The 21,395-nt window shown below is 36.3% G+C and overlaps 1 protein-coding gene across 38 annotated transcripts in view; it reads left to right on the top strand.

The window, feature by feature from the left end:
- CAMK2D (calcium/calmodulin dependent protein kinase II delta) overlaps positions 1-21,395 on the top strand; it is a 318,650-nt gene that overhangs the window by 200,067 nt on the left and 97,188 nt on the right. For 21 of the 38 annotated variants that reach the window (XM_032146275.2, XM_032146228.2, XM_032146160.2 and 18 more), the window contains exons 5-6: positions 11,911-11,976; positions 15,263-15,335. In XM_032146275.2, the coding sequence (XP_032002166.1) occupies positions 11,911-11,976; positions 15,263-15,335 (139 nt within the window). Of the gene's footprint in view, positions 1-11,910; positions 11,977-15,262; positions 15,336-16,262; positions 16,336-21,395 lie in introns of all 38 variants that reach the window. The other 17 variants (XM_032146242.2, XM_058436690.1, XM_032146219.2 and 14 more) reach the window with 1 other exon arrangement.

Below are 21,395 nucleotides of genomic sequence, written 5' to 3'. Positions count from 1 at the left end.
TATCTCCATCATGAGTCTCTATTTCATAGATTCTCTAAGGATTTTTTAAATTCTAGGTTAGCTTCCTTCAACAGTATCACAGTCGGTAATATTTTTCACTAAGTTCCCCCTCCCCCTTTTCCAAAGCTTCCTACCATTAAAATTTGCTTAAGTGAAACATAAATCTCAACATGAAGTATATTTGGGTGGGATAGGATACTGAGCCGAAGTCGTTTATTTGTACTGTTCTTAACACAGTAGTTGAGTACAGATACACTCCAGACTTGAATAATGTGGCTGAATAGATAGTCTCCAGGTGATCAACTAAAAATAATTGTATTCTGTCATCACTTCTCCTCCCATTGATCCCAAGAAGTGCCTCCAAGAAAATTACCTTTCCTTCTCCAGTATTAGAAATCTGTGGGATAGCACCATCCACCAAACTACCCATTAAACCACTATCTTAGAGTTGGAAACACTGAAACATCCTTGTTTCCTTCTTAGGGTCCAGCAAAATGGTTCAGTACCTTGGCAACAGGCCCTTCCCTATAGAACTAGAGGGAGGGAGTGGGGAAAGAAAATACAGGAAGAACCAAAAGTGAGGATTTTATGACAGACAAAGTGAAAGAAAGCTCTCAATGAAAGAAAACCCACACATTAAATGGCTTTCAGTACCCAGGTCCAGAGTGCCTGGTTTGCATTGTAGTAACTTAACATTTGTCAGTAATCATGCCTACAAATGTTGTGTTTATTATGTGTGTAAGAATGCATTTTATTTTGTTTTGTTTGTTTTGCTTTTGAGATGGAGTTTTGCTTTTGTCACCCAGGCTGGAGTGCAATGGCGTGATCTCGGCTCACTGCAACCTCCACCTCCCAGGTTCAAGCAATTCTCCTGCCTCAGCCTCCTGAGCAGCTGAGATTACAGGCACCCACCACCAGGCCCAGCTAACTTTTGTATTTTTAGTAGAGACGGGGTTTCACCATGTTGGCTAGCCTGGCCTCGAACTCCTGACTGCGTCTGCCTGCCTTGGCCTCCCAAAAGAGCTGGGATTACAGGTGTGAGCCACTGTGCCCGGACAGAGTGCATTTTATTTTTAAGTCCACAGCTAAAGATTATCTTGTCGTATTGTTGAATAGTGACAAAGCTACTACTAAGTGTGAATAAAGAGTTTATAATTTTGCAGGCATTCATTAAATTAAATAAAGCCATATATGCCTATAAACCTAATAATCTTTTTTAAAAACAATTTATTGAACCAAACTATTAAACCAAGTTTCAGTAAATTAGTTGCCTAACACTTGCACATAAAAAGCAACAAATATTTTTTGATTCAATGAACAATTGATTGTTAAAATCAAGCACATTTTTCTTACTGAACTGTTACAATTATTAAAAATGGAAGCAATGTAAGGCTGTATAGATCTTTATAGGCAGCAGTTAAGTATAAATCTGTTGCTCCTTCTTTCGTATGTTAGCCTGAAAAACAAAAAAGCATGCACTTAGAGATCACATGGGGAAATTTTATAATTTAGATGATTCGACAGATGATAAGCTGTCTCAAATCCCTTTAAGAAAATGGTGTACTATAAGTAACACACAAATACATGAATAAGTGAATAATTTTTAAATTGACAATAATTAGAATGATCTAGACTTACCTCAGTCTCTGTATTCTAAATAGGCATTGTGCTAAGAAAATGAGTATAAATAAGATTTTAGATAATTACTTAACACAATAATTTGCATGTGGCATGCCTCTGCTTGGCTGTTTCTTAATGGAGCTCTGGCAGAATTTATAATTTGTAAAGGAGTCAAATAAGACTTTATCATCTTTTACTTAAAAGAAATGTATTTTCATTTCCTTAGAAAAATATTCCATAATTTAGAAATATGGCTATTCAGACTAGACTCTTTTCAAATTAAATTGAATTATGCAGCTTTACAGTGATGCTTTTTTTTTTTAACTCATTGAACATTTTATATCCAGTAAAAAGTCAGCTAAAATTACTAGAGCAAATCAGGCTTTTCTTTAACGCTTACTAAGTGGGCATGTATGCTTGTGTGTACACGTGTATGCAGGCACACGTACAATAAACCATTCAGTAATATTCCAGAGACCCAACTATAATGCCAGTAAACAATAAGAAATCTGTTGTCTGATGATATGTGTAGTACTTGGCAACAAAACACTTAAGCTGAAGCATGAAGAACTTGTGAGAATGAATGTTAAACCTAGAAACAATTACTAAGTCACTTCTTAGCTATTGACAAAATCAAAAGATTGGGAATAAAACCGGCAATAACTCTTGATATTTTTTTAAAAAATGATATTACTATCTAGACATCCCTTCAGAAAGCATCGTTTCTGTTAAGCCTGTGTGGAGATTAATCTGGCTTTATCTTTTTAAAAATGTCTAGATTGACTTAAGCCTTTATTCAGATAAATGGGAAAATTTTATGTAACTAGAAACGAACTACTAGTTTTCATTTGTAAAAGCACAGTCACTAGAGTATACCAAAAAGAATGTTGAGCACATTTGGGAAAAGGTAGCTTTTGTAAGCCTTTTTGTTTGTTTTTAAGAGACAGGGTCTAGCACTGTCTCCCAGGCTGGAGTGCAGTGGTGTGATCGTAGCTCACTACAACCTCTACCCTCTGGGCTCTAGCAATCCTTCTCCCTAAGCCTCTTGAGTAGCTGAGATTACAGGCATGCTCAGGCATGTCCAGCTAATTTTTAAATTTTTTATAGATACGGGGTCTCACTATGTTGCCCAGACTAAATTCCTGGACTCAAGTGATCCTCCTGCCTTGGCCTCCCCAAATGCCGAGGTTACAAGCCTGAGCCACCACACCTATCTTGTAAGTCACTGTAGTAATAAAGTATATCCTGAATATTGTGAGGAATGAGAGGAAAGTTAGAGATCAAATAAGGGGAAATTGAGATTCCTGTTTCCAACTCCTTGGTTCCTTTTTTCTTTCCTCTTTCCAGTTGAACTCCTCTTTCTTCCTAGGTGTTCATGTCTCACATTTCTTCCTGGCCAACTCTTCCTCATTTATGTACAGTCCTCCTTGGATAGCACCTCCTCTATGAAAGTTGCTCTGACCCACAGAAGGAATTCATTATTCTCTCCTCTCTTTTCCCTTAGCCTTTATGAGACTATTATTTCCTGTTCATTTTTTGCTTATCCTTTGTATGGAGTAACTTCCTGAATCTATATAGCAGTGGTGTGGAGCCCTCTAGGAAGCATAGGAAATAGGGGAAATAGCAACAATTCTTCGTAAACTGCAATAAGTGACAAGATGCAGCAAGACTCCCAGCCTTCCTGGCTGGCATGGGGCACTGATTGGTGTAATGTTCCAGTGTGGATGTTACTGTGTATTCATCAGTGAGTCTACATAGATAGAGTCCACATATGTCCCATTTGTGCTAATTCTTCTTCCTTTCATCATGCCAAAAAGGTAAGTATTGGGTGAAACTTTTTTACTTACAAGTATACATATTTCCTCTGTAAATGGGACAATTCCTGAGTCTAGGATTTGCTAGGTCTTAAGGATTGTGGCTACAAAAATAGACCTATGCTTTAGTTAAAGCATGTTCCACAGGAACATAATTTTTTATTTATGTTTCTATTTTCTCCACTAGACTAGATGCTTGATAGAACTTACAACTTGATTCTTTATATTCTTGTCCATTAGCATGGGCAAAGCTCACACATATTATGAATACAGTTGAGTAATATTTGTAGAATTAGTATATAAATGACACTGCTTAATGACAAAGTTTAACTCTCCATGAAGTTATTTGTATTTTCAGGAAAAAAAAAATGCTGTGAGAACAAATGAGTCGCCCACTGGAGAACTTGGTAGGGGATGTCCTGGTATCCTCAAAACAAGAAGGACCATTTAAATAGCTTGCAGCCACCTGTAGCTTGAGCCCTTCCTTTGTAAGCATCTACACACTCACAGCGATCAACAGTAACAGTATCTCCTCTCCAGCAGAGGATCTGTTGGTCTTCTGAGTATTGAAGACTGATAGATGATAGAATCTCTTGTCTGACATCTTTGAAACCCCCAATATTCCAGAACCTGGAAAACCTGTTGTCGTATAGGGGCATATCAACAAATCAGTAGCTTCACTCATCTGTCACCTCTATTTCAGGATTATTTCTGGAGTATTGATGATTAGAAATATGTTAGAATCTGAACTTTGGGGTATAAATTCACCCATTATCTACAGTAGCTTTCCTGCTTTCATAACATGATCTACACATTTTGTCACTAAATGCTCATTTTTCTGATGACCAAAGCTAACTTTTAGATGAATTACTGATAAACAAAAACGATTTCATCCCAATTAACATGTGAAACACAATTTAACTGTGATGATGTTTTCAGTCAAAGGCAGTTGCCTTGGCATTAACAGTGAAATCTGACGTGCACAGGAAGGTTCAGCCTAACCCTGGCAGGATTCCTAGGCTGTTTCAGTACATGTGACATTAATAATATGTAGCTTATCAGGTAATGATGCTCGGTTAGTAACATTCTTTAGCGGGTCAATGGCAGATATTTTTTAAAGTAATTATAATTTTTCTCTAAGGATTACCCAAGCATAGTAAATAACAAAATATGAACAAAAAACGTGATAATACAAGAGATTTTTAAATGGCAATGATTGTAACATATAGATAAATAAAAATAATCATGTCCATATTATATTGTTTGAAACTTAGTCTAGTGAATGTCAAGAGATAGCATAGGTATTGAGATTTTAGTTTATCTGATAGGCTTACTGAATTCCAATAGTTAATACATAATTCCTCTGTGTATTCAAATAGTTTCTAATTAGATGGACTTCTCTATTCTTTTAAAATATATTTTGTAAATATGCTTGTTATCTTTAGAATATCTGTGGTGCTTGTAAAACCATATACAGTGATTTCTTTCATTTGTTTTTTTTTAATGCACAATAGAGTATATAGGTCAGATATCTTTTGAAATGCCTGACATGTTAGAAATCTTCCATTTACCTCTTTAAATGAATATTTGATTTTATTATTTATTTATTTTTGAGACAGGGTCTCGCTCTGTCATCTAGGCTGGAGTGCAGTGGCATGATCATGGCTCTCTGCAGGCTCAAGCGATCCTCCCACTTCGGGCTTCCTGGGTAGCTGGGACTACAGGTTCATACCACACCACCTGGCATGCTCTCACTATGTTACCTAGGCTGTTCTTGAACTCCTAGGCTTAAGCAGTCCTCCCATCTCAGCCTCCCAAAGTGCAGGGAGTATAGGCGTGAGCCACCACACCAAGCAAAATCAGTATTTTATAAGCGAAATTACATATATATACACACATAACATAGTAGTATATGTGTGTGTGTATGTATGTATTACAGTTGTTCCTTGCTATCCACAGAAGATTGATTCAAGGACCCGCTCAGATGACAAAATTTGCAGATACTGAAGTCCCTGATATAAAATGGCATAATACTGTATTTGCCTATAACCTATGCATATCCTTCTGTATACTTGTTTATTTTTGAATACTGTATTTTTGATCCTCAGTTGGTTGAATCTGCCAATGTCAAATCCTCATATACAGAGGGCCAACTGTATATATAATTTAATGATAGCAAATTACTAAAAATATTGGGGCCATAATAAAAATTATTGATAGCAAATTACTAAAAATATTGGGGCCAATAAAGATTAGTGACTTTGAGAATTAAAAACACTTACTATACATATATGAAAATTAACTCTGAAAAATGTGACTTGGTTATTCAGTTAGCTTGGATAGATGAAGCAGAAAGTTAAATGGTGATTATGAAAACTGAATTTTTGTATATGTGGTTTAACTACATTGTGAGTTACGTGAGTGTGTTATTTCTCCTTTTGTCTCACTACTTTAATGGGAGATTATTGTTGCCCAACTCCAGGTCTAGTGTGTAACCAACTCTTTTCAGCCAGATTCCTCACCTCCAAAAGAGTGTCTTGCATCTTTGGGTCTGGGCCCAGGTTCCACTCCAAGAACTGTACATCTCAGGGACCAAAGGTTATGCTTGGCAGGGAAGCCTAATTTCCCAACAGGGCACTCACTAATCTATCTGAGTAGGCTGTTAGTATTTTTCTGTTTTTAAAATTTGTTTTATATATGCACAGGTACTCTGGTATCAGCTGTTGTGTTTTCCAGAGAGTTGAGTGCATTATTATATCAACTCATCCATGCTCATAATATACATATATGTGCCCAGTGGAATTTTGGGGAGCTAAGGGTAGGACTGGTGCAAAACTATGCAGTTACAAATTATAGGCTTCTGAAGAGGTAATCTGACTCAGTAAACCAGCCTTAAATCAAAAAAGATAAGTACTATGGTAAGACATAAGAGCTAATCTCCAAAACACAGCTTGCACAGCCCTGAATTCATTATTAAGATTTCCATAAGGACATAGAAAGGATGCTATAAATGACTGTCACCTCACAGACACTGCAGAAAGACCACTTACTTTCAAATTTGACATTCTCCTTCTCCATGAGTGTTCTTGGGAATTCCTGGAAGAGAGACAAGCATGTGAAAAGGCCCTAGGGCAGGAAGGAGCTTGCTATGCTTGAGGAACTGGAGGAAGGCCATCACAACTAGAGCAAGACAGAGAGGGCCTCAATTGGAAGATAGGTGGGATACAAATTAAGTGGAGACATGAAGGTCATGTCAGGAGTTGGCCTGAAAAATCAGCGTACAGCCGTTGAAGAGCTTCATGCAGACATGTGACAAAATTGGATGTACATTTAAAGCTATTGTGTGGAGAGTTGACGCGGGGGCTGGGGGGCAAGATAGGAAATGGGGCCCATTAGGAGTTATTGCATGGTACATGTGAGAGATAGCAGAGACTTAGGCTGGTGACATTGTAGTGGAGATAGAAGTCTTGATTCAAGTCCTGTTTTGGAGATATAATCAGCAAGATTTAGTTAGAGATCAGTACCTACATAATAGAAAAAGTGGTTGGGCCTCTTCACCCTCAGGTACTAGCTCAAATAACAGGTCAAACCAGAAAATCGTGAAGTGGTACTTATAGTTTCATTCCCCCATTTAATTATTTAATCACTTATTCACTCAGAAAACATTTATTAAGCTCTTTCTGTGGGCCAGGCATTGTGTAAGGTGCTGAAGAGACAATGTCCCATTATCAGTCATGTGCTCTGCCTGACAGACCCTTACACCAGTGGTTGGCTTGATTTACTTTATATCTTAGAACATGGTGCTAAGGAGACCCACATTTTTCATTGTATCCCCATAGACTTTGTTCATTAGACACGTGGTTCCCTTCAGGGGTCTTTAGGGAGCCCCTGGGGTAACTAGAAATGGATGGAGTTGGCACACTGGTTGGCACGCTGACAAGGTAGTGCTGCCACACCTAGAACAGGGCCTGGTGCTGACAGTCTTGCCATATACAGGACAGCTGCACACTTGTAATGTAGAATCATCTAGCCAAGACACCCAGTAACACTCCTACTAATGAGCCCTGATCAGCTTCACACTGACCAGTGACTACTCTCCTGCCCTCACCAGTAGTCAAACTGTCTGACTTTAATCAATGATTAAAGGGCACATAAGTGGGAATTCTTTATGTCCGTATCCTTCCCAGTCTTTTTGCCTGATCCTTTGGGCTATTCCGAGCCCCTTGTCTTACCCTTCTCTGCTCCCCAAATTGTGTCCAAGGGGCAAGCTAACAGGGCAGCACAGACAAGAAAAAAACTAGTCCTTTTCCTTTCTTTTGTGTGTGTTCTTGGGAAATGACCTTAATCTCCATTACTTTCGTTTCCTTGTCTGTAAAACAGAAATAGCACTAGTATCTACTTCATAGGGTTGCTGTGTTACAATCTCTAGAGCACTTAGAACAGCGCTTAGTCTTGGCACATTTTCTTAGTCTTTTGGGCCGCTTAACAGAATACCATGGCTTGGGTGGCTTGAACAACAGACATTTCTCACAGTCCTGAAGGCTGGAAGTCTGAGATCAGCGTGCCGGCGTGGTCTGGTTCTGGCAAGGGCTCTTTCCTGGACTGCAGGCTACTGACTTTTTCTTACATCTCTGCATGGAGAAAAGAGAGGAGAGAGCTCTCTGGAGTCCCTTTGGTAACGACCCCAAATGAGGGCTCCACCCTCATGATCTCATTACCTCCCACAGGCCCCGCCTCCTAATATCAGCACTTTGGGGGTTAGGATTTTAACCTATTAATTGGGGGGGGGGTGTGCACAGATATCCAGGTAGCTGCACACACAATAAGCACCCAATGAATATTTGTTGTTATTGTTATTGTTCAACAAGTGGAAGACAGTGCGTTGGATGACCATGCAGGTGATACGGATGAATGTGTCACCATTACAACTTCTGCCTTCATCACTAAATGAAGACATACCAATTGCTTAAATGCAAGGCAGCACAAGATTTTTTTTTTGACAAATAAAAATCTGATGGTGGTGATTCTTCGCTTAACTGCTTAATGAACCTCTGTTACCACTGCTCAGAGGCTTGGATTTCAGGTCTGGCAATCTCATCTCACTAGGTTTGTTCTTCAGCTTTAAGTTAATTTCCCAGGGGAAATTCCTCCTTTTTCCAGGAGTTAGTCCCAGTCCTACCTTAGCAAGATTGCCTCCTACTTGTGCATTAACTAGGTGCCGCTCTTGGTTCCTGTTTTCCATCAACTCCAACCTGAAGTTCCTGGCTTTCCCCCACCACCTTGAGCACTGCTTTTAATCTCCAAGTCAGTGCTATTCCTTGGGTTAATGTGGCACCATTTTGTTTTTTAAATCCCAGTCTTTGACCCTACTTGCTGCTCAGCCTCAAGGTCAAAGATCTATTACTGATGAAATTTTACAAATATTGTATTCTGGATTAAACTAATTTTGACCATTTCTGATGTGAATTGCAAACTGTACACTAGAAACAAAAGAACAGTTTATTGTACAGAGTAATAATACAGTGTGAATCAACATCACTATAAATAACAATAACACAGATATTAATCTTTCTGATATGTAGTCTCATTTTTTCATGTTCTAGAGTTATCTTTTTTTTTCCTTGTGAGCCCTAATGTTCTAGAGATTCATAGATGGTAATTAATGCTTCAAATTTATAATTGATATCCTTCATATCATAGTAGAACTCTGACATCAATTTATTCACAAAATCTCTAATTAATTAACAATTTATTCATGAGACTGATTTAATTTGGGCATTATATGAAATTTCACACAGCACAGTAAAAATTTTCAAAGATATGTAATAACTATGGCTTAATTTTGTGTTCTATTTAACAATAATGTGAGTATAGAAATATGTTAAAGTTAGAAAATTCAGTAGCTTCTCTTCAAGACACTGAATTCTATTATAACTGATATTTTTTCCTTTTCAGACATTTATCATACATATAGAAGAAATGATAAAATGGTTTCATTTGTGTAAAGATATGTTTAAATAATGGGAAGAATGAATGCTAGGAGAGAGAATGTTGTCAGACACAGTTAACTATATAATCTAAAACTCAACATGAAACTCTACACCCCTCAAATTTGTCTAAAGCTATTATGATTTATTGAAAAATACCAGAATGCTAGTCCCCCTTACTTTCAAATATTCTCCTTTAAATATGAACCCCTTAGGAAATAAAACCTATTGCTGTATATAGCTAAACTTTGGTATGTGTATGATTTTTTTTAAGCTCATGTAAAGTTCAGATATACAGTAAATGAAATGGATAGCATGATTCTCTAACTGGGTTAATTCATTTAATCATTACTTCAAGAGTCATTAATTAAGCAGATATGTATTAATGCTAGGTTAGATGCTAACATAACAAAGATCAGTAAGTTGAAAGCCCAGTGATCCAGGATCTGGTATTTTTCATAGGCCAAATAACATGTTTAAGGAGCCTATAAATAGCAGCAATTTTATTAATGTCAGTAGACTTTGATCAATGTTTATTAAACATTTTAACAATCCAAAATTGTCTTTAATGTATGTAGATTTTCTAGGTACTTATGGTCAAAAACAAGGATAACTATGAGTATATATTATATCTATAATACATTAGTCACATTCAAAGGAAGAAATCTCACAAAATTGTTGTCATCGCTATACAGGCAACTGTAGATTTGTTGAAAGTGTTTTTTGTCTAATTATTTTGCATTGTAATTTATGTAAGGTACATTGTGTGATTGCCTTATAGATTCTAATTAGAATAAATAGCTATGCTATTAAATGGAATTATGTACATGTAACAATGATTTTTAGAACATGCCTGTATGAAGATTTATATGATAATTTTAGGCAAATATTTTATATGTAAAAATAATAGAATTGGAAATAATGATGGACGTTAAAGGACTTTGAAGTATCCAGAATGCAATTAAGAGAGGCAGCAGTTGCATAAATGTTCAGACATATTTATAAGTTTTAGTATCCCATCTTTTCCTTTTGGAAAGGAGAATAAGGGAGAGAATACTAACTGGTGATCTCTAAAACATGCTATCCGTTGATGATGTTTCAGAACTTAATAAAGCAAAAAAGCAAACAAGTGAACAAAAAGAAAAACTAATTTAGCATCCTTTTATCTCACTCTATAGTGTTCATACATGAAGCTCTATACCTTTACTTGATGCTTTTCCAAATGACTCATGCCTTCTAATGGAAAGACTGGCAGTGTCATTATTGGAAATCTGCACTGTGGAGTGGTTGAGGGCATGAGTTGTGGAGTGGATGGCCTGCCTGTGTCACTAAAGGCTGTGTGATCTTGGGCAAGTTACTTAACTTCTCTGGGCCTCCATTTTCTCATCAATAAACTGGGAGGGGAATTGCTCGGTGGGCAATTGTGAGGATTTATAAGTTAATATAACGCTTAGTACACTGTGTGGTTTATTGTAAGAACTCAGCAAATGTTAGCTCTTAACAAGGTTAAACCCCAAAGATGAAATGTCCTTTTAAAATAAAGCCCGATCAAAGCAGAGGAAGAAATGGTTGATAAATGAGAAAATGGTTTACCTCGCTAATAACCAAGAAATTCATATTAACTTTTCCACAATTGAATAGGTGTTCTTTATTTATTAATAATAACTATTATTAGTAATGATTTGGGCGTGTGAGCACCTTCACAATTTTGGGGGTGCAACCATTTTGGAAGGTGATTTGCCCTGTCTGCTCTACAAAATTTTAAATGTGGGTACTTTCACCCAGTAATTTTACTTGTAAGAATTTCTCTTGTAGAAATACCCTCTAATATGTACATACATGTGTGTGCACGCATGTATGTACACATATGCATATCTCTATTCATTGCTATGTTACGTTAAATTAGGGGAAAATGCTTCTGATATGACATGGTGCCCATAATTTAGTGTAAAATGGCAAATACAATTAGCTTAATTATTTACATATAGTATATGATCCCACTTTTGTGGGAAAAGCATCTATTTTTATGTGTGTGTTTTCAAGGGGAAAAATGTATGTTTAAGGATGCACACACGCAAAAATAGCAAAAGGATACATGGAAGGATACAGCCTGCAAACTCATACTCAATAGCTATAATGTGTATCATCTCCTTTTGTTCAGAAAATGTTTCTAAACTGTGCCAAAATTTTGTCAGATATCATTAATATTTGAAAAATTGAAATGAAAACCATTTTCTGCAAAAGATATTGCCTACTATATTTATGACATACAGATAATTGTGACCTCATGTGTCTAATGATAGACAAATAAAAAAGATTAAAATGTTTAGTGTAGTATAGATTTGACTTATGAACACTCTCATGTTTTAAAATGTTTTGATTTTTTAAAAATCATCCAAGAAAAACATCTATATGAACACATTTGCAAATCTATTGATGCTTATTTTTTTTCTTCTTTTTAAATGTGATTATCTTTTTTATCTTCCCAGAGTTACTGGAGGTGAACTGTTTGAAGACATAGTGGCAAGAGAATACTACAGTGAAGCTGATGCCAGGTAAGTGACTTGCGCTGGGCAAGATACAAGACTCAACATTCAAATAATACTTTTTCAGTATATTTCTTTACAAATGCATGTTTGTACAAACACAGGTTTTAAGAATCTCCGGGATGATTCTTAGAAAAAAAAAAAAAAAACTTTATGAATCTGGTCTATATTTTTATCTAGTATCTGTAGTTAGATTACATATTTTATCAAAAACAACAAGGAAAAACAAACCAAAACACCCCACCTAATTGGAATGACTTCTGCTAAAGCAATATATTTTTTAGTGAAAGTTAGAGATCAAAGATTGAAATCCTCTAATCCCTAGATAGATTCTAGGTTGCCCAGTGGTAGCCAGTAGTCACATGTGGCTATTGCAGTTTCAATTAATTAAAATTAAATTAAATTAAAAATTTATTTAATTTGGTCAGTTGGTCTAACCACGTAGTTGGTCTAGTAGCTACCAGTTGGCCAGACCAGATATAGAACATTTTCCTCATCACAGAAAGTTCTACTGAACAATGAATAGATGTTCAGAAAACAGAAACAGCCTGAAAAAAGTCTCAGTGGTCTCTTTAAGGAACTATTATTAGCTAATTAGCTCTTTGGAAATTTCATTAAAACCCTTGAACCTCTGAGTTGAAAAATATTTTTCAGGCATTTAAGAGAGTTCAAGAGTAATTTTTCAATCTTGTTAATTGGCAAAATCTTTACAAAAGTTTAAAAAAGGCTAAGTTTTTGGTCTAATTTGCAACTTCCTAGGCTATCCAAGGCAACATTTTTGGAGTGGAGTAACATTAACCACTTGCTTAGATGTTACTTAGATTGCATGGTGTAAATTTTCCTGTGTACTTTTATATATTCTGTAACTGTCATTTATTTTTAAAAATCTGATCAAGAGTGATTGGCTCATTATTAGCAATGTAAATGAGATGTTTGGGAGCAGAGATTGACTCTGCTCCCATTCTCCAATACCGTCAGAGTTTCCCAAGGATTGCTAATCCCATTGTAGCCTGACCCTCAACAGATGTCCAGCTGATATTAAGGTTCCCAGCCCCTCCTTGCCCTCAGAGGCACACTTCTAAGTTTCTAATTTTTCTTCTTGGTTTAATGCACTGTTTATGGCACTTTGTGAATCTATCTGTACATGACTACACTCTAATTTTTAATGGAGCTTTTATGGCCAAAGTCAAATAGAAAATTCTGTGTAATTTATACTATGATGAGTGAGTCATCACTTGCTCTGTTTACCCCAAATCCCCACATTAGAGTCCTGAAAGGGGCCTGGGGAACCTCTGGAAGTAGCTATTTGGCCACTTGCCAAGAAACAGTAATCCTTTTAATCAAGGTACTAAACTAGGGAATTTCATTTATTTCACCCTTCAAAGTTATGTTAAACAGGCTGTTACTTGGTTTGAAAAATACTGGTTGAAATTGAAATAGAGACTATTTTTACTGCTAAAGAGCTCTAAGATATTTTTTATGAAAGCTGTCGGACAAAATCAAAGAGAAGAAACATTCCCTTCTAACTACAAGCATAAAGAGGCTATTTCTCAGTCAGATGTGGTGGCCCACTCCTATAATCCCAGAACTCTGGGAGGCCGAGGTGGGAGGATTGCTTGAGCCCAGGAGTTTGAGTCCAGCCTGGGCAATATAGTGAAACCCTGTCTCTACTGAAAATACAAAACTTAGCCAGGTGTGGCAGCATGCACCTGTAGTCACAGATAATCAGGAGGCTGAGGCAGGACAATCACTTGAACCTGGGAGGTGGAGGCTGCAGAGGTCGTGCCACTGCACTCCAGCCTGGGCGACAGAGTGAGACCCTGTCTCAGAAGAGGTTATTTGATTGTCAAAAAATTGTAAAAATTTTTTACTAGTTCTCAAAAATTTAAGAATTGAATCCATTCTCACTAGTAAAAAAAATGGTGAAGTCCATTTAGTATGTATTATTGTTTACTTCTTTATCTTCTGTTATTCCCAAGATTCAATAATTTATGCTTGTTGTTTGAAAACAGTAAGAGAAATATTCCTAAAGAGTAGTGCAAAGTGAACATTATTGTAAAAGAAAAAAGATTCCTTTGGTTTAAAAATAATGACCAATACTCAAATAAACAATGTAGTCAACAGCAATGAATGTGAGACGCTTTTAATGGTATTGTTAATAAGAGAGCTAGAAAAATCATAGTCATGATCAATTTTTAAAATATTTACATTGTAATAAATCAGATGGTGATTACTTCTTTAAATTCAAGATTTTTCTTTAGAATAATATTATTTTATACATTAAGTGGTTGAAAATGTCCTTATTAAAATGTTTGCTTCATCTTTCAATGAATAAATGTAGTTCAGGATGTACTTGCATTTGAATTGCACAGTGAACTTATACAAAATTCATCAGTGTGATATGTTCTACATTATTATGTCAGATGACAGCTCACAGGACCTTATAGGTGCCAAACAAGGATTTCTCCTCTCTAATTAGCAGTCCCGTTTGATATCAGTGAACCTTTAATAAGAATAGCATAAAATGTGCATTTTGATATAGTATGAAGCAAAAGTTTTTCTTCACTGAAGTGTATGGAAATGGGTTTAACAATTACCAGTGCTCCAGGGGATTGTAAATTTGTATTTATTTATTCTTTGAAAGCTCCCTAGCTCTTCCCCAAAGTATTCTTACACTAAAGAGGGGTTTATTTTATTTATGAGTTTACTTTAAATTCTCCCTTTATTGTTGGAGACTTGCATTTGTTTTCCTGTTATATACTTTACAAAAAGCAACGCTTCTAAGGCGAAATGGTAAATGTGTCCCTCCATTTTTTTTTGACCCTTGTTTCACTTGCCACTTCATCTGTGTTTACCCTCTTGTTTCAACACCTGTTTAATTGTGACCTCAGATTTTAAACAGTTTAGATGTGTATAAGAAATACCTGGAAATTTTATATCTCTGAAGAATTTTCCCAGAACATTATGGGAATTCTTTATAAATTTTTCTTTCTGAATAAGGAGATTTTACCTTCTTATACATATTATTTAATTTGTACACTTACAATGAAAACAACACAACTCAAATTGTTTTGTCTGAACATGTCACAAAGTCTGTGTTGGATGTCATTTTTGTTAGTACCAAAATTAGCTTTATTCAGCTTTATTTGATTCCAATGTAAAGCTAAAAAAAGTGAAGAAATATAATTTTTGTTTGTTTGTTTGTTTCATTGGGACTTTCATTTTATTTCATATTCAATGTGATTATGTGCCTTTAAAATGTTCTCCCTTCCATTCTGCCCTTGTATCTTTGCAGTCATTGTATACAGCAGATTCTAGAAAGTGTAAATCATTGTCACCTAAATGGCATAGTTCACAGGGACCTGAAGGTCAGTATATGAAGTCCATAAATCTGAATCAAAGCAGTTTTGTTTTTTTTCTGGGGAAAGGGCAGAGGGTGGGTATTTAAAATGGTTCCCTTGCCTTTCCCAACTTGTTTCTAAAATGAGTAAATGATGAAATGATAATGCATGATGCCTCTTCCAGTTTGCTCATCTACAGGCTAAATATACATCATAGCAGAAAGGGAAGCATACTAAAGAATACAACCTGTTAAGTTTCCAAGCAGTAAACTACCTACCAAAAGGGGTTGAGGGGCAGGCTTTCTTGAATTGCCCAGCATTTGCCTGGAGATAAACTTGGCCTGTGATGTATGTCCGCCTGTAGATTTTAAACACCACTTCTGTTCTGAGACCATGGGTTGCTGTAGCAGAACAACTGGTTACGCATTGCTCCATTTGAGTCTGATGAACCCTTAGGCAAGAGATAATAATTGCCAGCTAAATTAAAGCACACGAAGTTAATGATTTATCAAAAATTCATTAGGTATCTTAATTTAACCTTAATGGTGCCCTGACTGTTAATGTGACAGCTTTTAGAACAATACTGGAAAAATGGGAGAGAAAAGGGAAACAATTTATGTGATGGGGTGGAGGCGGGACACAACAGCTATAAAGATTATATTTGTGTTCCAGTTTATTTCCTGGGAGAATTTATAACCAGGAAATGATCTCTTGAATGACATGAAGTATTTTCAAAGTGGGTTTTTCTAGAACAAATGGACTCACATCTGGCAAGATCTGATTGTTCTGAGGTAGTAGTCACTCTACTTGAGCAATATGTTTACATGGCTGAAGGTGGTACAATACAACCCCAGTTGTCTGCTAGCTCTGCGCTTTAACCCAGTCTCTCTGAGGGTATACAGACAGTGAGTGTAAGCTTGGAACTAACACACGCCCCCTGGTGTTTGCATGCAGTCATTGCATTCAGCAGATCCTGGAGGCTGTGCTACACTGCCATCAGATGGGCGTGGTCCATCGGGACCTGAAGGTGAGTAATGCGGTTGGAGAAGATAAACCACCACACAGTCCCTAATGACTGTTCAGCTGCAATTATGCCTGTAAAGGCAAAAATATGAGCAATAAAGTTGTGTGGACTTATTCCAGCACGTTACTCAGAAACTTTCCCTCACCACAATCTCTCTTATTTCATCTCTAACACACACTTGAGACATACAAATCTTGATTTATCCAGATATAAATAACTTCCCAACATTAACAATAAATAGGATGCTATATTTCTTTCCTTGTAAGGATGGATATAGCATTAATGTGACTTTCAGTAGGGCTTGATAATCTCTTCTTTACTCTAAATTTGTTCTGTGTACATTGATCAAACATTTTATATTCATGTGATATATACCCAATATTATGTAAATACTTAGTAAAATTATAAAGTGTGTAGAGATAAAGTTATTAGGTGAAGTTTTAGCCTAAATGATTATGTGCTAAAGAACCCCATTTTGAATTCTGACATTCTCTTTCCCTTAACATTAGTCCTAGGAATTCTGAGGATACTGAGGCCTCTTAGTTTTTTATTTATTTATGTTCCTAAAGACCAAGATACTAGTGTCTTCTAAAACTACAGATGTAAAGAACGCAAAACAAATTTAATCATCAAATAATATTTATGTAGCAAATATATATGGATATCCCTATATACGTATTCTCATTTGAATGCTTACTGATACCCTTAAGACTTCACTCAGCTTCTGATACCCTTGAGGACAGAGAATTTTTAGATCATTTAGAAATGAAATAGCTCACAAGGGGAGTACTTTTTCATTAATTTTCTGTCTCCATTTCCCAGCACTCTAGTTTTACCTGTGGAATTTCAGAAAAATAGTGAAGCCTAGAAATTGAAAAGAAAAACTACTGGATGAGTAAAATAGTAAATGTGAGCACTGTGTAGTTTTGACTCTTTCAAACTCAGCATTTTCTAGGCATTAGGACAAAGGTGGCAAAGGATAATTTAGAATGTCTAAAACTGTGTGTGTTTAGTGAGAGGACCTAGACTTATTTCTCACATGCAGACTTTTCTGGTTATAAAAAAATTATAAATCCATATTTCTAGTCACTTAATGTTCTAGAAGACTGTATCTCTAAACCAATTACATCAAGATGTGATTTATAAGCAAAACATTGCCTTAGTTTTCGGCAATCTTTTGATTTCATTTAATTCTGAGAGTTTTAAATATCAAAAGCAAAGGTATGGTTAAGGGCATTTTCTTCTGAAGAGCCAAGATAGGACTGTATATCTGCTAACACTTAACAAATGTACCCATTAGTATAAAGCAAAAACTGTGTGTTTCTTTGAAAATTCATGTATTTTACAGTCACCTCAAAAATTCTTTACTGGCCATTTACAGACAGAGCCCCTTTTGCTACCTCTCAGAACCCACAGCACTACTTTCCTTTTAAGTGAACATATATGAACATGCACATCATTTGTGCAATTTTTTTCAGATACTTCTATAAATTTATTATTTGAAACATTTTACTCCATGTTATATAACCATAAGTGGACTTTAAAAACCAAGTATAAAAAAATGTGAATCCTCTTCCATAACTTTAAAGTTATTTTTTGTGGAATCATAATATGGGACTTCTCTAAGCATCTGGACTCAGGTGAGCCCTTCAAAGACTGGAACTTTAATAGGACATGGGCTGTGAAGAAAAATATATTCTCTGACAAATGAGCTAACGTCACTAATTAAAAACTTAAGCAGATGATTTTTAGGGAGGCTTACTAGCAAAAGAAATAACTTGCTGCATTCCCCACCAGATTTGTTTAAGGCAGGGAAAGTACTTTTGCTCTCCATTCTTATTCTGGTTCTGGGAAAGGACAGAAATGAGCTTTTGAGAGAGCTTGTTATAATTTTTGTAGTTGTTGTCCTAGTTTGTGTCAAATTGCTGACTTGGATGGATTTCAGTTGAGTCTGGTTCTCAGTGCTTGCTTCAGTAGGCCATTTCATAAACACACTGAGAGAGTTCAAAACATGTGCATTAGAGGCAGTTGATGAACCTCTTGAAAGCGCCAAATCCCTGGCTTTGTTTTATGCCTTTTATACCCGTGATGTATACTCTGATAAATATATTGCTTGTAATAGCATGTTTACCAATATAGTAAAGTTAAAAAGATCAAGTGCTGAAATTTCTTATTACCAGGGCTTAAGCAAAAACTTGGCTTTACTATTCCTATGCTATGTATTTTTGTGTCCATATACTAATTAATATGTTAATTGATATGCGATAGAAATGTTTGATGCACATAATTTAATTTGTCCACATCAGTGAGAAAAAGAAACACAGGAAATGTCATGTTTATCATGATCAAAAGCACCTATGAGGATGTAAGTGCTGTACAATTTGTATATAAGCCCTCTGGAACCATAGCTGTTTAACATAATGCGATACTCCACAGTACCTAACACAGGGGCTTATACCTGGCCAATACCTGCAGCATATTCCTTCAATTTAGAAATGAATGAAGGTCAACCAAAAGTACATCTGTAATACAAAAGGCAGCATTCAGTAAAATAGGTTATTAAGTGTTCATTAATATTTGAATAACATAAAAAAGATAAGTATATCTTCAGAATAAAGATCACTATTTAGTTGAATAACTGCTGCTCATTGGGGCTCATTAGACAGTGAGAAATTATGAGGACCTATAAACAAGACTGAGGTACAACAGGCAATTTCAGGATGTCCCTGAAACAAGCAATAGGAGAAGAGTCAGGGTGGTGGGATATCAGCGTCAAGAAGGTACATCCATCGGCACCAGGCAGAACCTAGTGGATACATGGACCACAGCCTTTTGTCAAAGGTGTGTCCAGTGGCAGGCCAATTAATGTAGATCTAGATAATACTAGGAGGATCTAGTGGTGGTACAGTACAGTTCAGGGATAGGACTGCAGTCTTTGGGAGCGTTTGGATCAAGTCAGGGTCTTAATAATCAAAATGGTAAAAGATGCCATTTATCAAGCAGTTACTATGTACCTTGCACTGTCTTATCATACAAATCTTCAGAACAACTTTATGAGGAAGGTGCACTGATCATCCTCATAGTACGTAAACGAAAATTTAGCAACCACAAATGAAAGAACTTAAGATCACTCAGCTAGTAAAATATGATTGGTGCCTAAGAAATTTGATTCCAAGTGTGCATGCCTAATAACTAGTACTTCTCAATTTAGTTAGTTGGATGAATTAAAAGCCTGTAAAGAGACCAAAGAATGAGTCAAAACAATGATAGGAAAATAATTTTGCTAGCAACATTCAGAATAATTTGTGGAAATGGTTCTAAGTTTAGTGAATCAAAAGGTTAAAATAGTCCTGCCTATGGGTCTTCTAGAGATAAACAAAATCTGTATCATTGGGAATAAAGAAAATAAGATATAATGAGTAGACAGGTGTATGAAGTAAAACTTTTTCATTTAGAAAATCAGTAAGGTAGCATTGACCACAGCCTTTGGAAAATGAGACAAAGAAGGATAAAATGCATTTGCCACATTTAATTAGTAATTGCCACATGAAGACAATTAGTATTGGGTGCTTAAGGCGGGTGGATCACGAGGTCAGAAGATCAAGACCATCCCGGCTAACATGGTGAAACCCCGTCACTACTAAAAATACAAAAACTTAGCCGGGCATGGTGGCGGGGACCTGTAGTCTCAGCCACTCGGGAGGCTGAGGCAGGAGAATGGCATGAACCCGGGAGGCAGAGCTTGCAGTGAGCAAAGATCGCCCACTGCACTCTAGCCTGGGCAACAGAGCGAGACTCTGTCTCAAAAATAAATAAATAAATAAATAAATTATATAGATAGATAGATAGATCGATAGATAGATTCTTTATGAAATGCTGAGTGCTATAACTCAGTGTTGGATATTTGTGAATTGGTGGTTTAAAGTTCAAATACAAAAAGAGAAGAATGAATATTCATCAAACATTCCTTCAGCAGCTACTAAGGCATCATTTTAAATGTAAGCATACATTACTGAGCAAAACAAGAACAGACCTTGTGTGCATGAAATCCTGCTGGCCATTGAATTAAGGATCGTGTAAAAATATGTATATAGGCCAGGTGCAGTGGCTTATGCCTGTAATCCAATCACTTTGGGAGACAGAGGCAAGAGGATTGCTTGAGGCCAGGAGTTCAATACCAGCCTGCGCAGCATAGCAAGACCTCCCCCGTCCCTACAAAAAAAAAAAAAAATCAATATATATGCATATGTGAAAAGCATATTGATGATGTTCTTCCCAGAAAGGAGGAAGTACTGCATTCAGAAAAATATTAGGTCAAAGTGAGGTTGCAGTAACAAATGACAATTTTTAATGTCACAAGAAATAAAGGAATTTCAGATCAGATATATTTTCTCATTTAAGAACCTGGAGAATACAATTTCTATGACTTAGTTGACAGAATAAGTAAAGGAGATAGTTATAAAGCTATGCTTTTTCAAATAAGTATATTTGAAACAAGGTAGTAAGATTTCTGCAGTTCAAATATACCCGAAATGGTTACTAAACTATTCATGAACAACATTCTGGATAGGAGGCTTTATACACACAACTGAATCTTTTCGCAACGAATTAACACCCTGTGAATTGCCTCAGCAGAGAATGCTGCCTTTACTATTAGCCGCTATTCAGAAGAACATTACTTAATGGAAATGTCATTGGATGGATGGATAGATGAATATGAGAGGGAGAGAAAGAGAGAGATTTTAATGAAGAGAATTTGGAGATTTGATGGGAACTTTAAGGCTGTTTCATAGGAATAAATTAAATTTATGACCAAAGTAGAAAGGAATTAGTTTTCAGGGAAGGGGGGAGATGAGAAGTATTTAGTAAATTTTTTTTTTTTTTTTTGAGACGGAGTCTCACTCTGTTGTCCAGGCTGGAGGGCGGTGGCGTGATCTCAGCTCACTGCAAGCTCCGCCTCCCTGGTTCATGCCATTCTCCTGCCTCAGCCTCCCAAGTAGCTGGGACTACAGGCGCCCGCCACCACGCCCAGCTAATTTTTTGTATTTTTACTAGAGATGGGG

This window comes from Hylobates moloch, unplaced genomic scaffold (assembly GCF_009828535.3).
Source record: "Hylobates moloch isolate HMO894 unplaced genomic scaffold, HMol_V3 SCAFFOLD_3, whole genome shotgun sequence".
Classification (NCBI taxonomy): domain Eukaryota; kingdom Metazoa; phylum Chordata; class Mammalia; order Primates; family Hylobatidae; genus Hylobates; species Hylobates moloch.
Note: the sequence above shows the minus strand (reverse complement) of the source record. Positions and strands in the feature narration are given on the sequence as shown.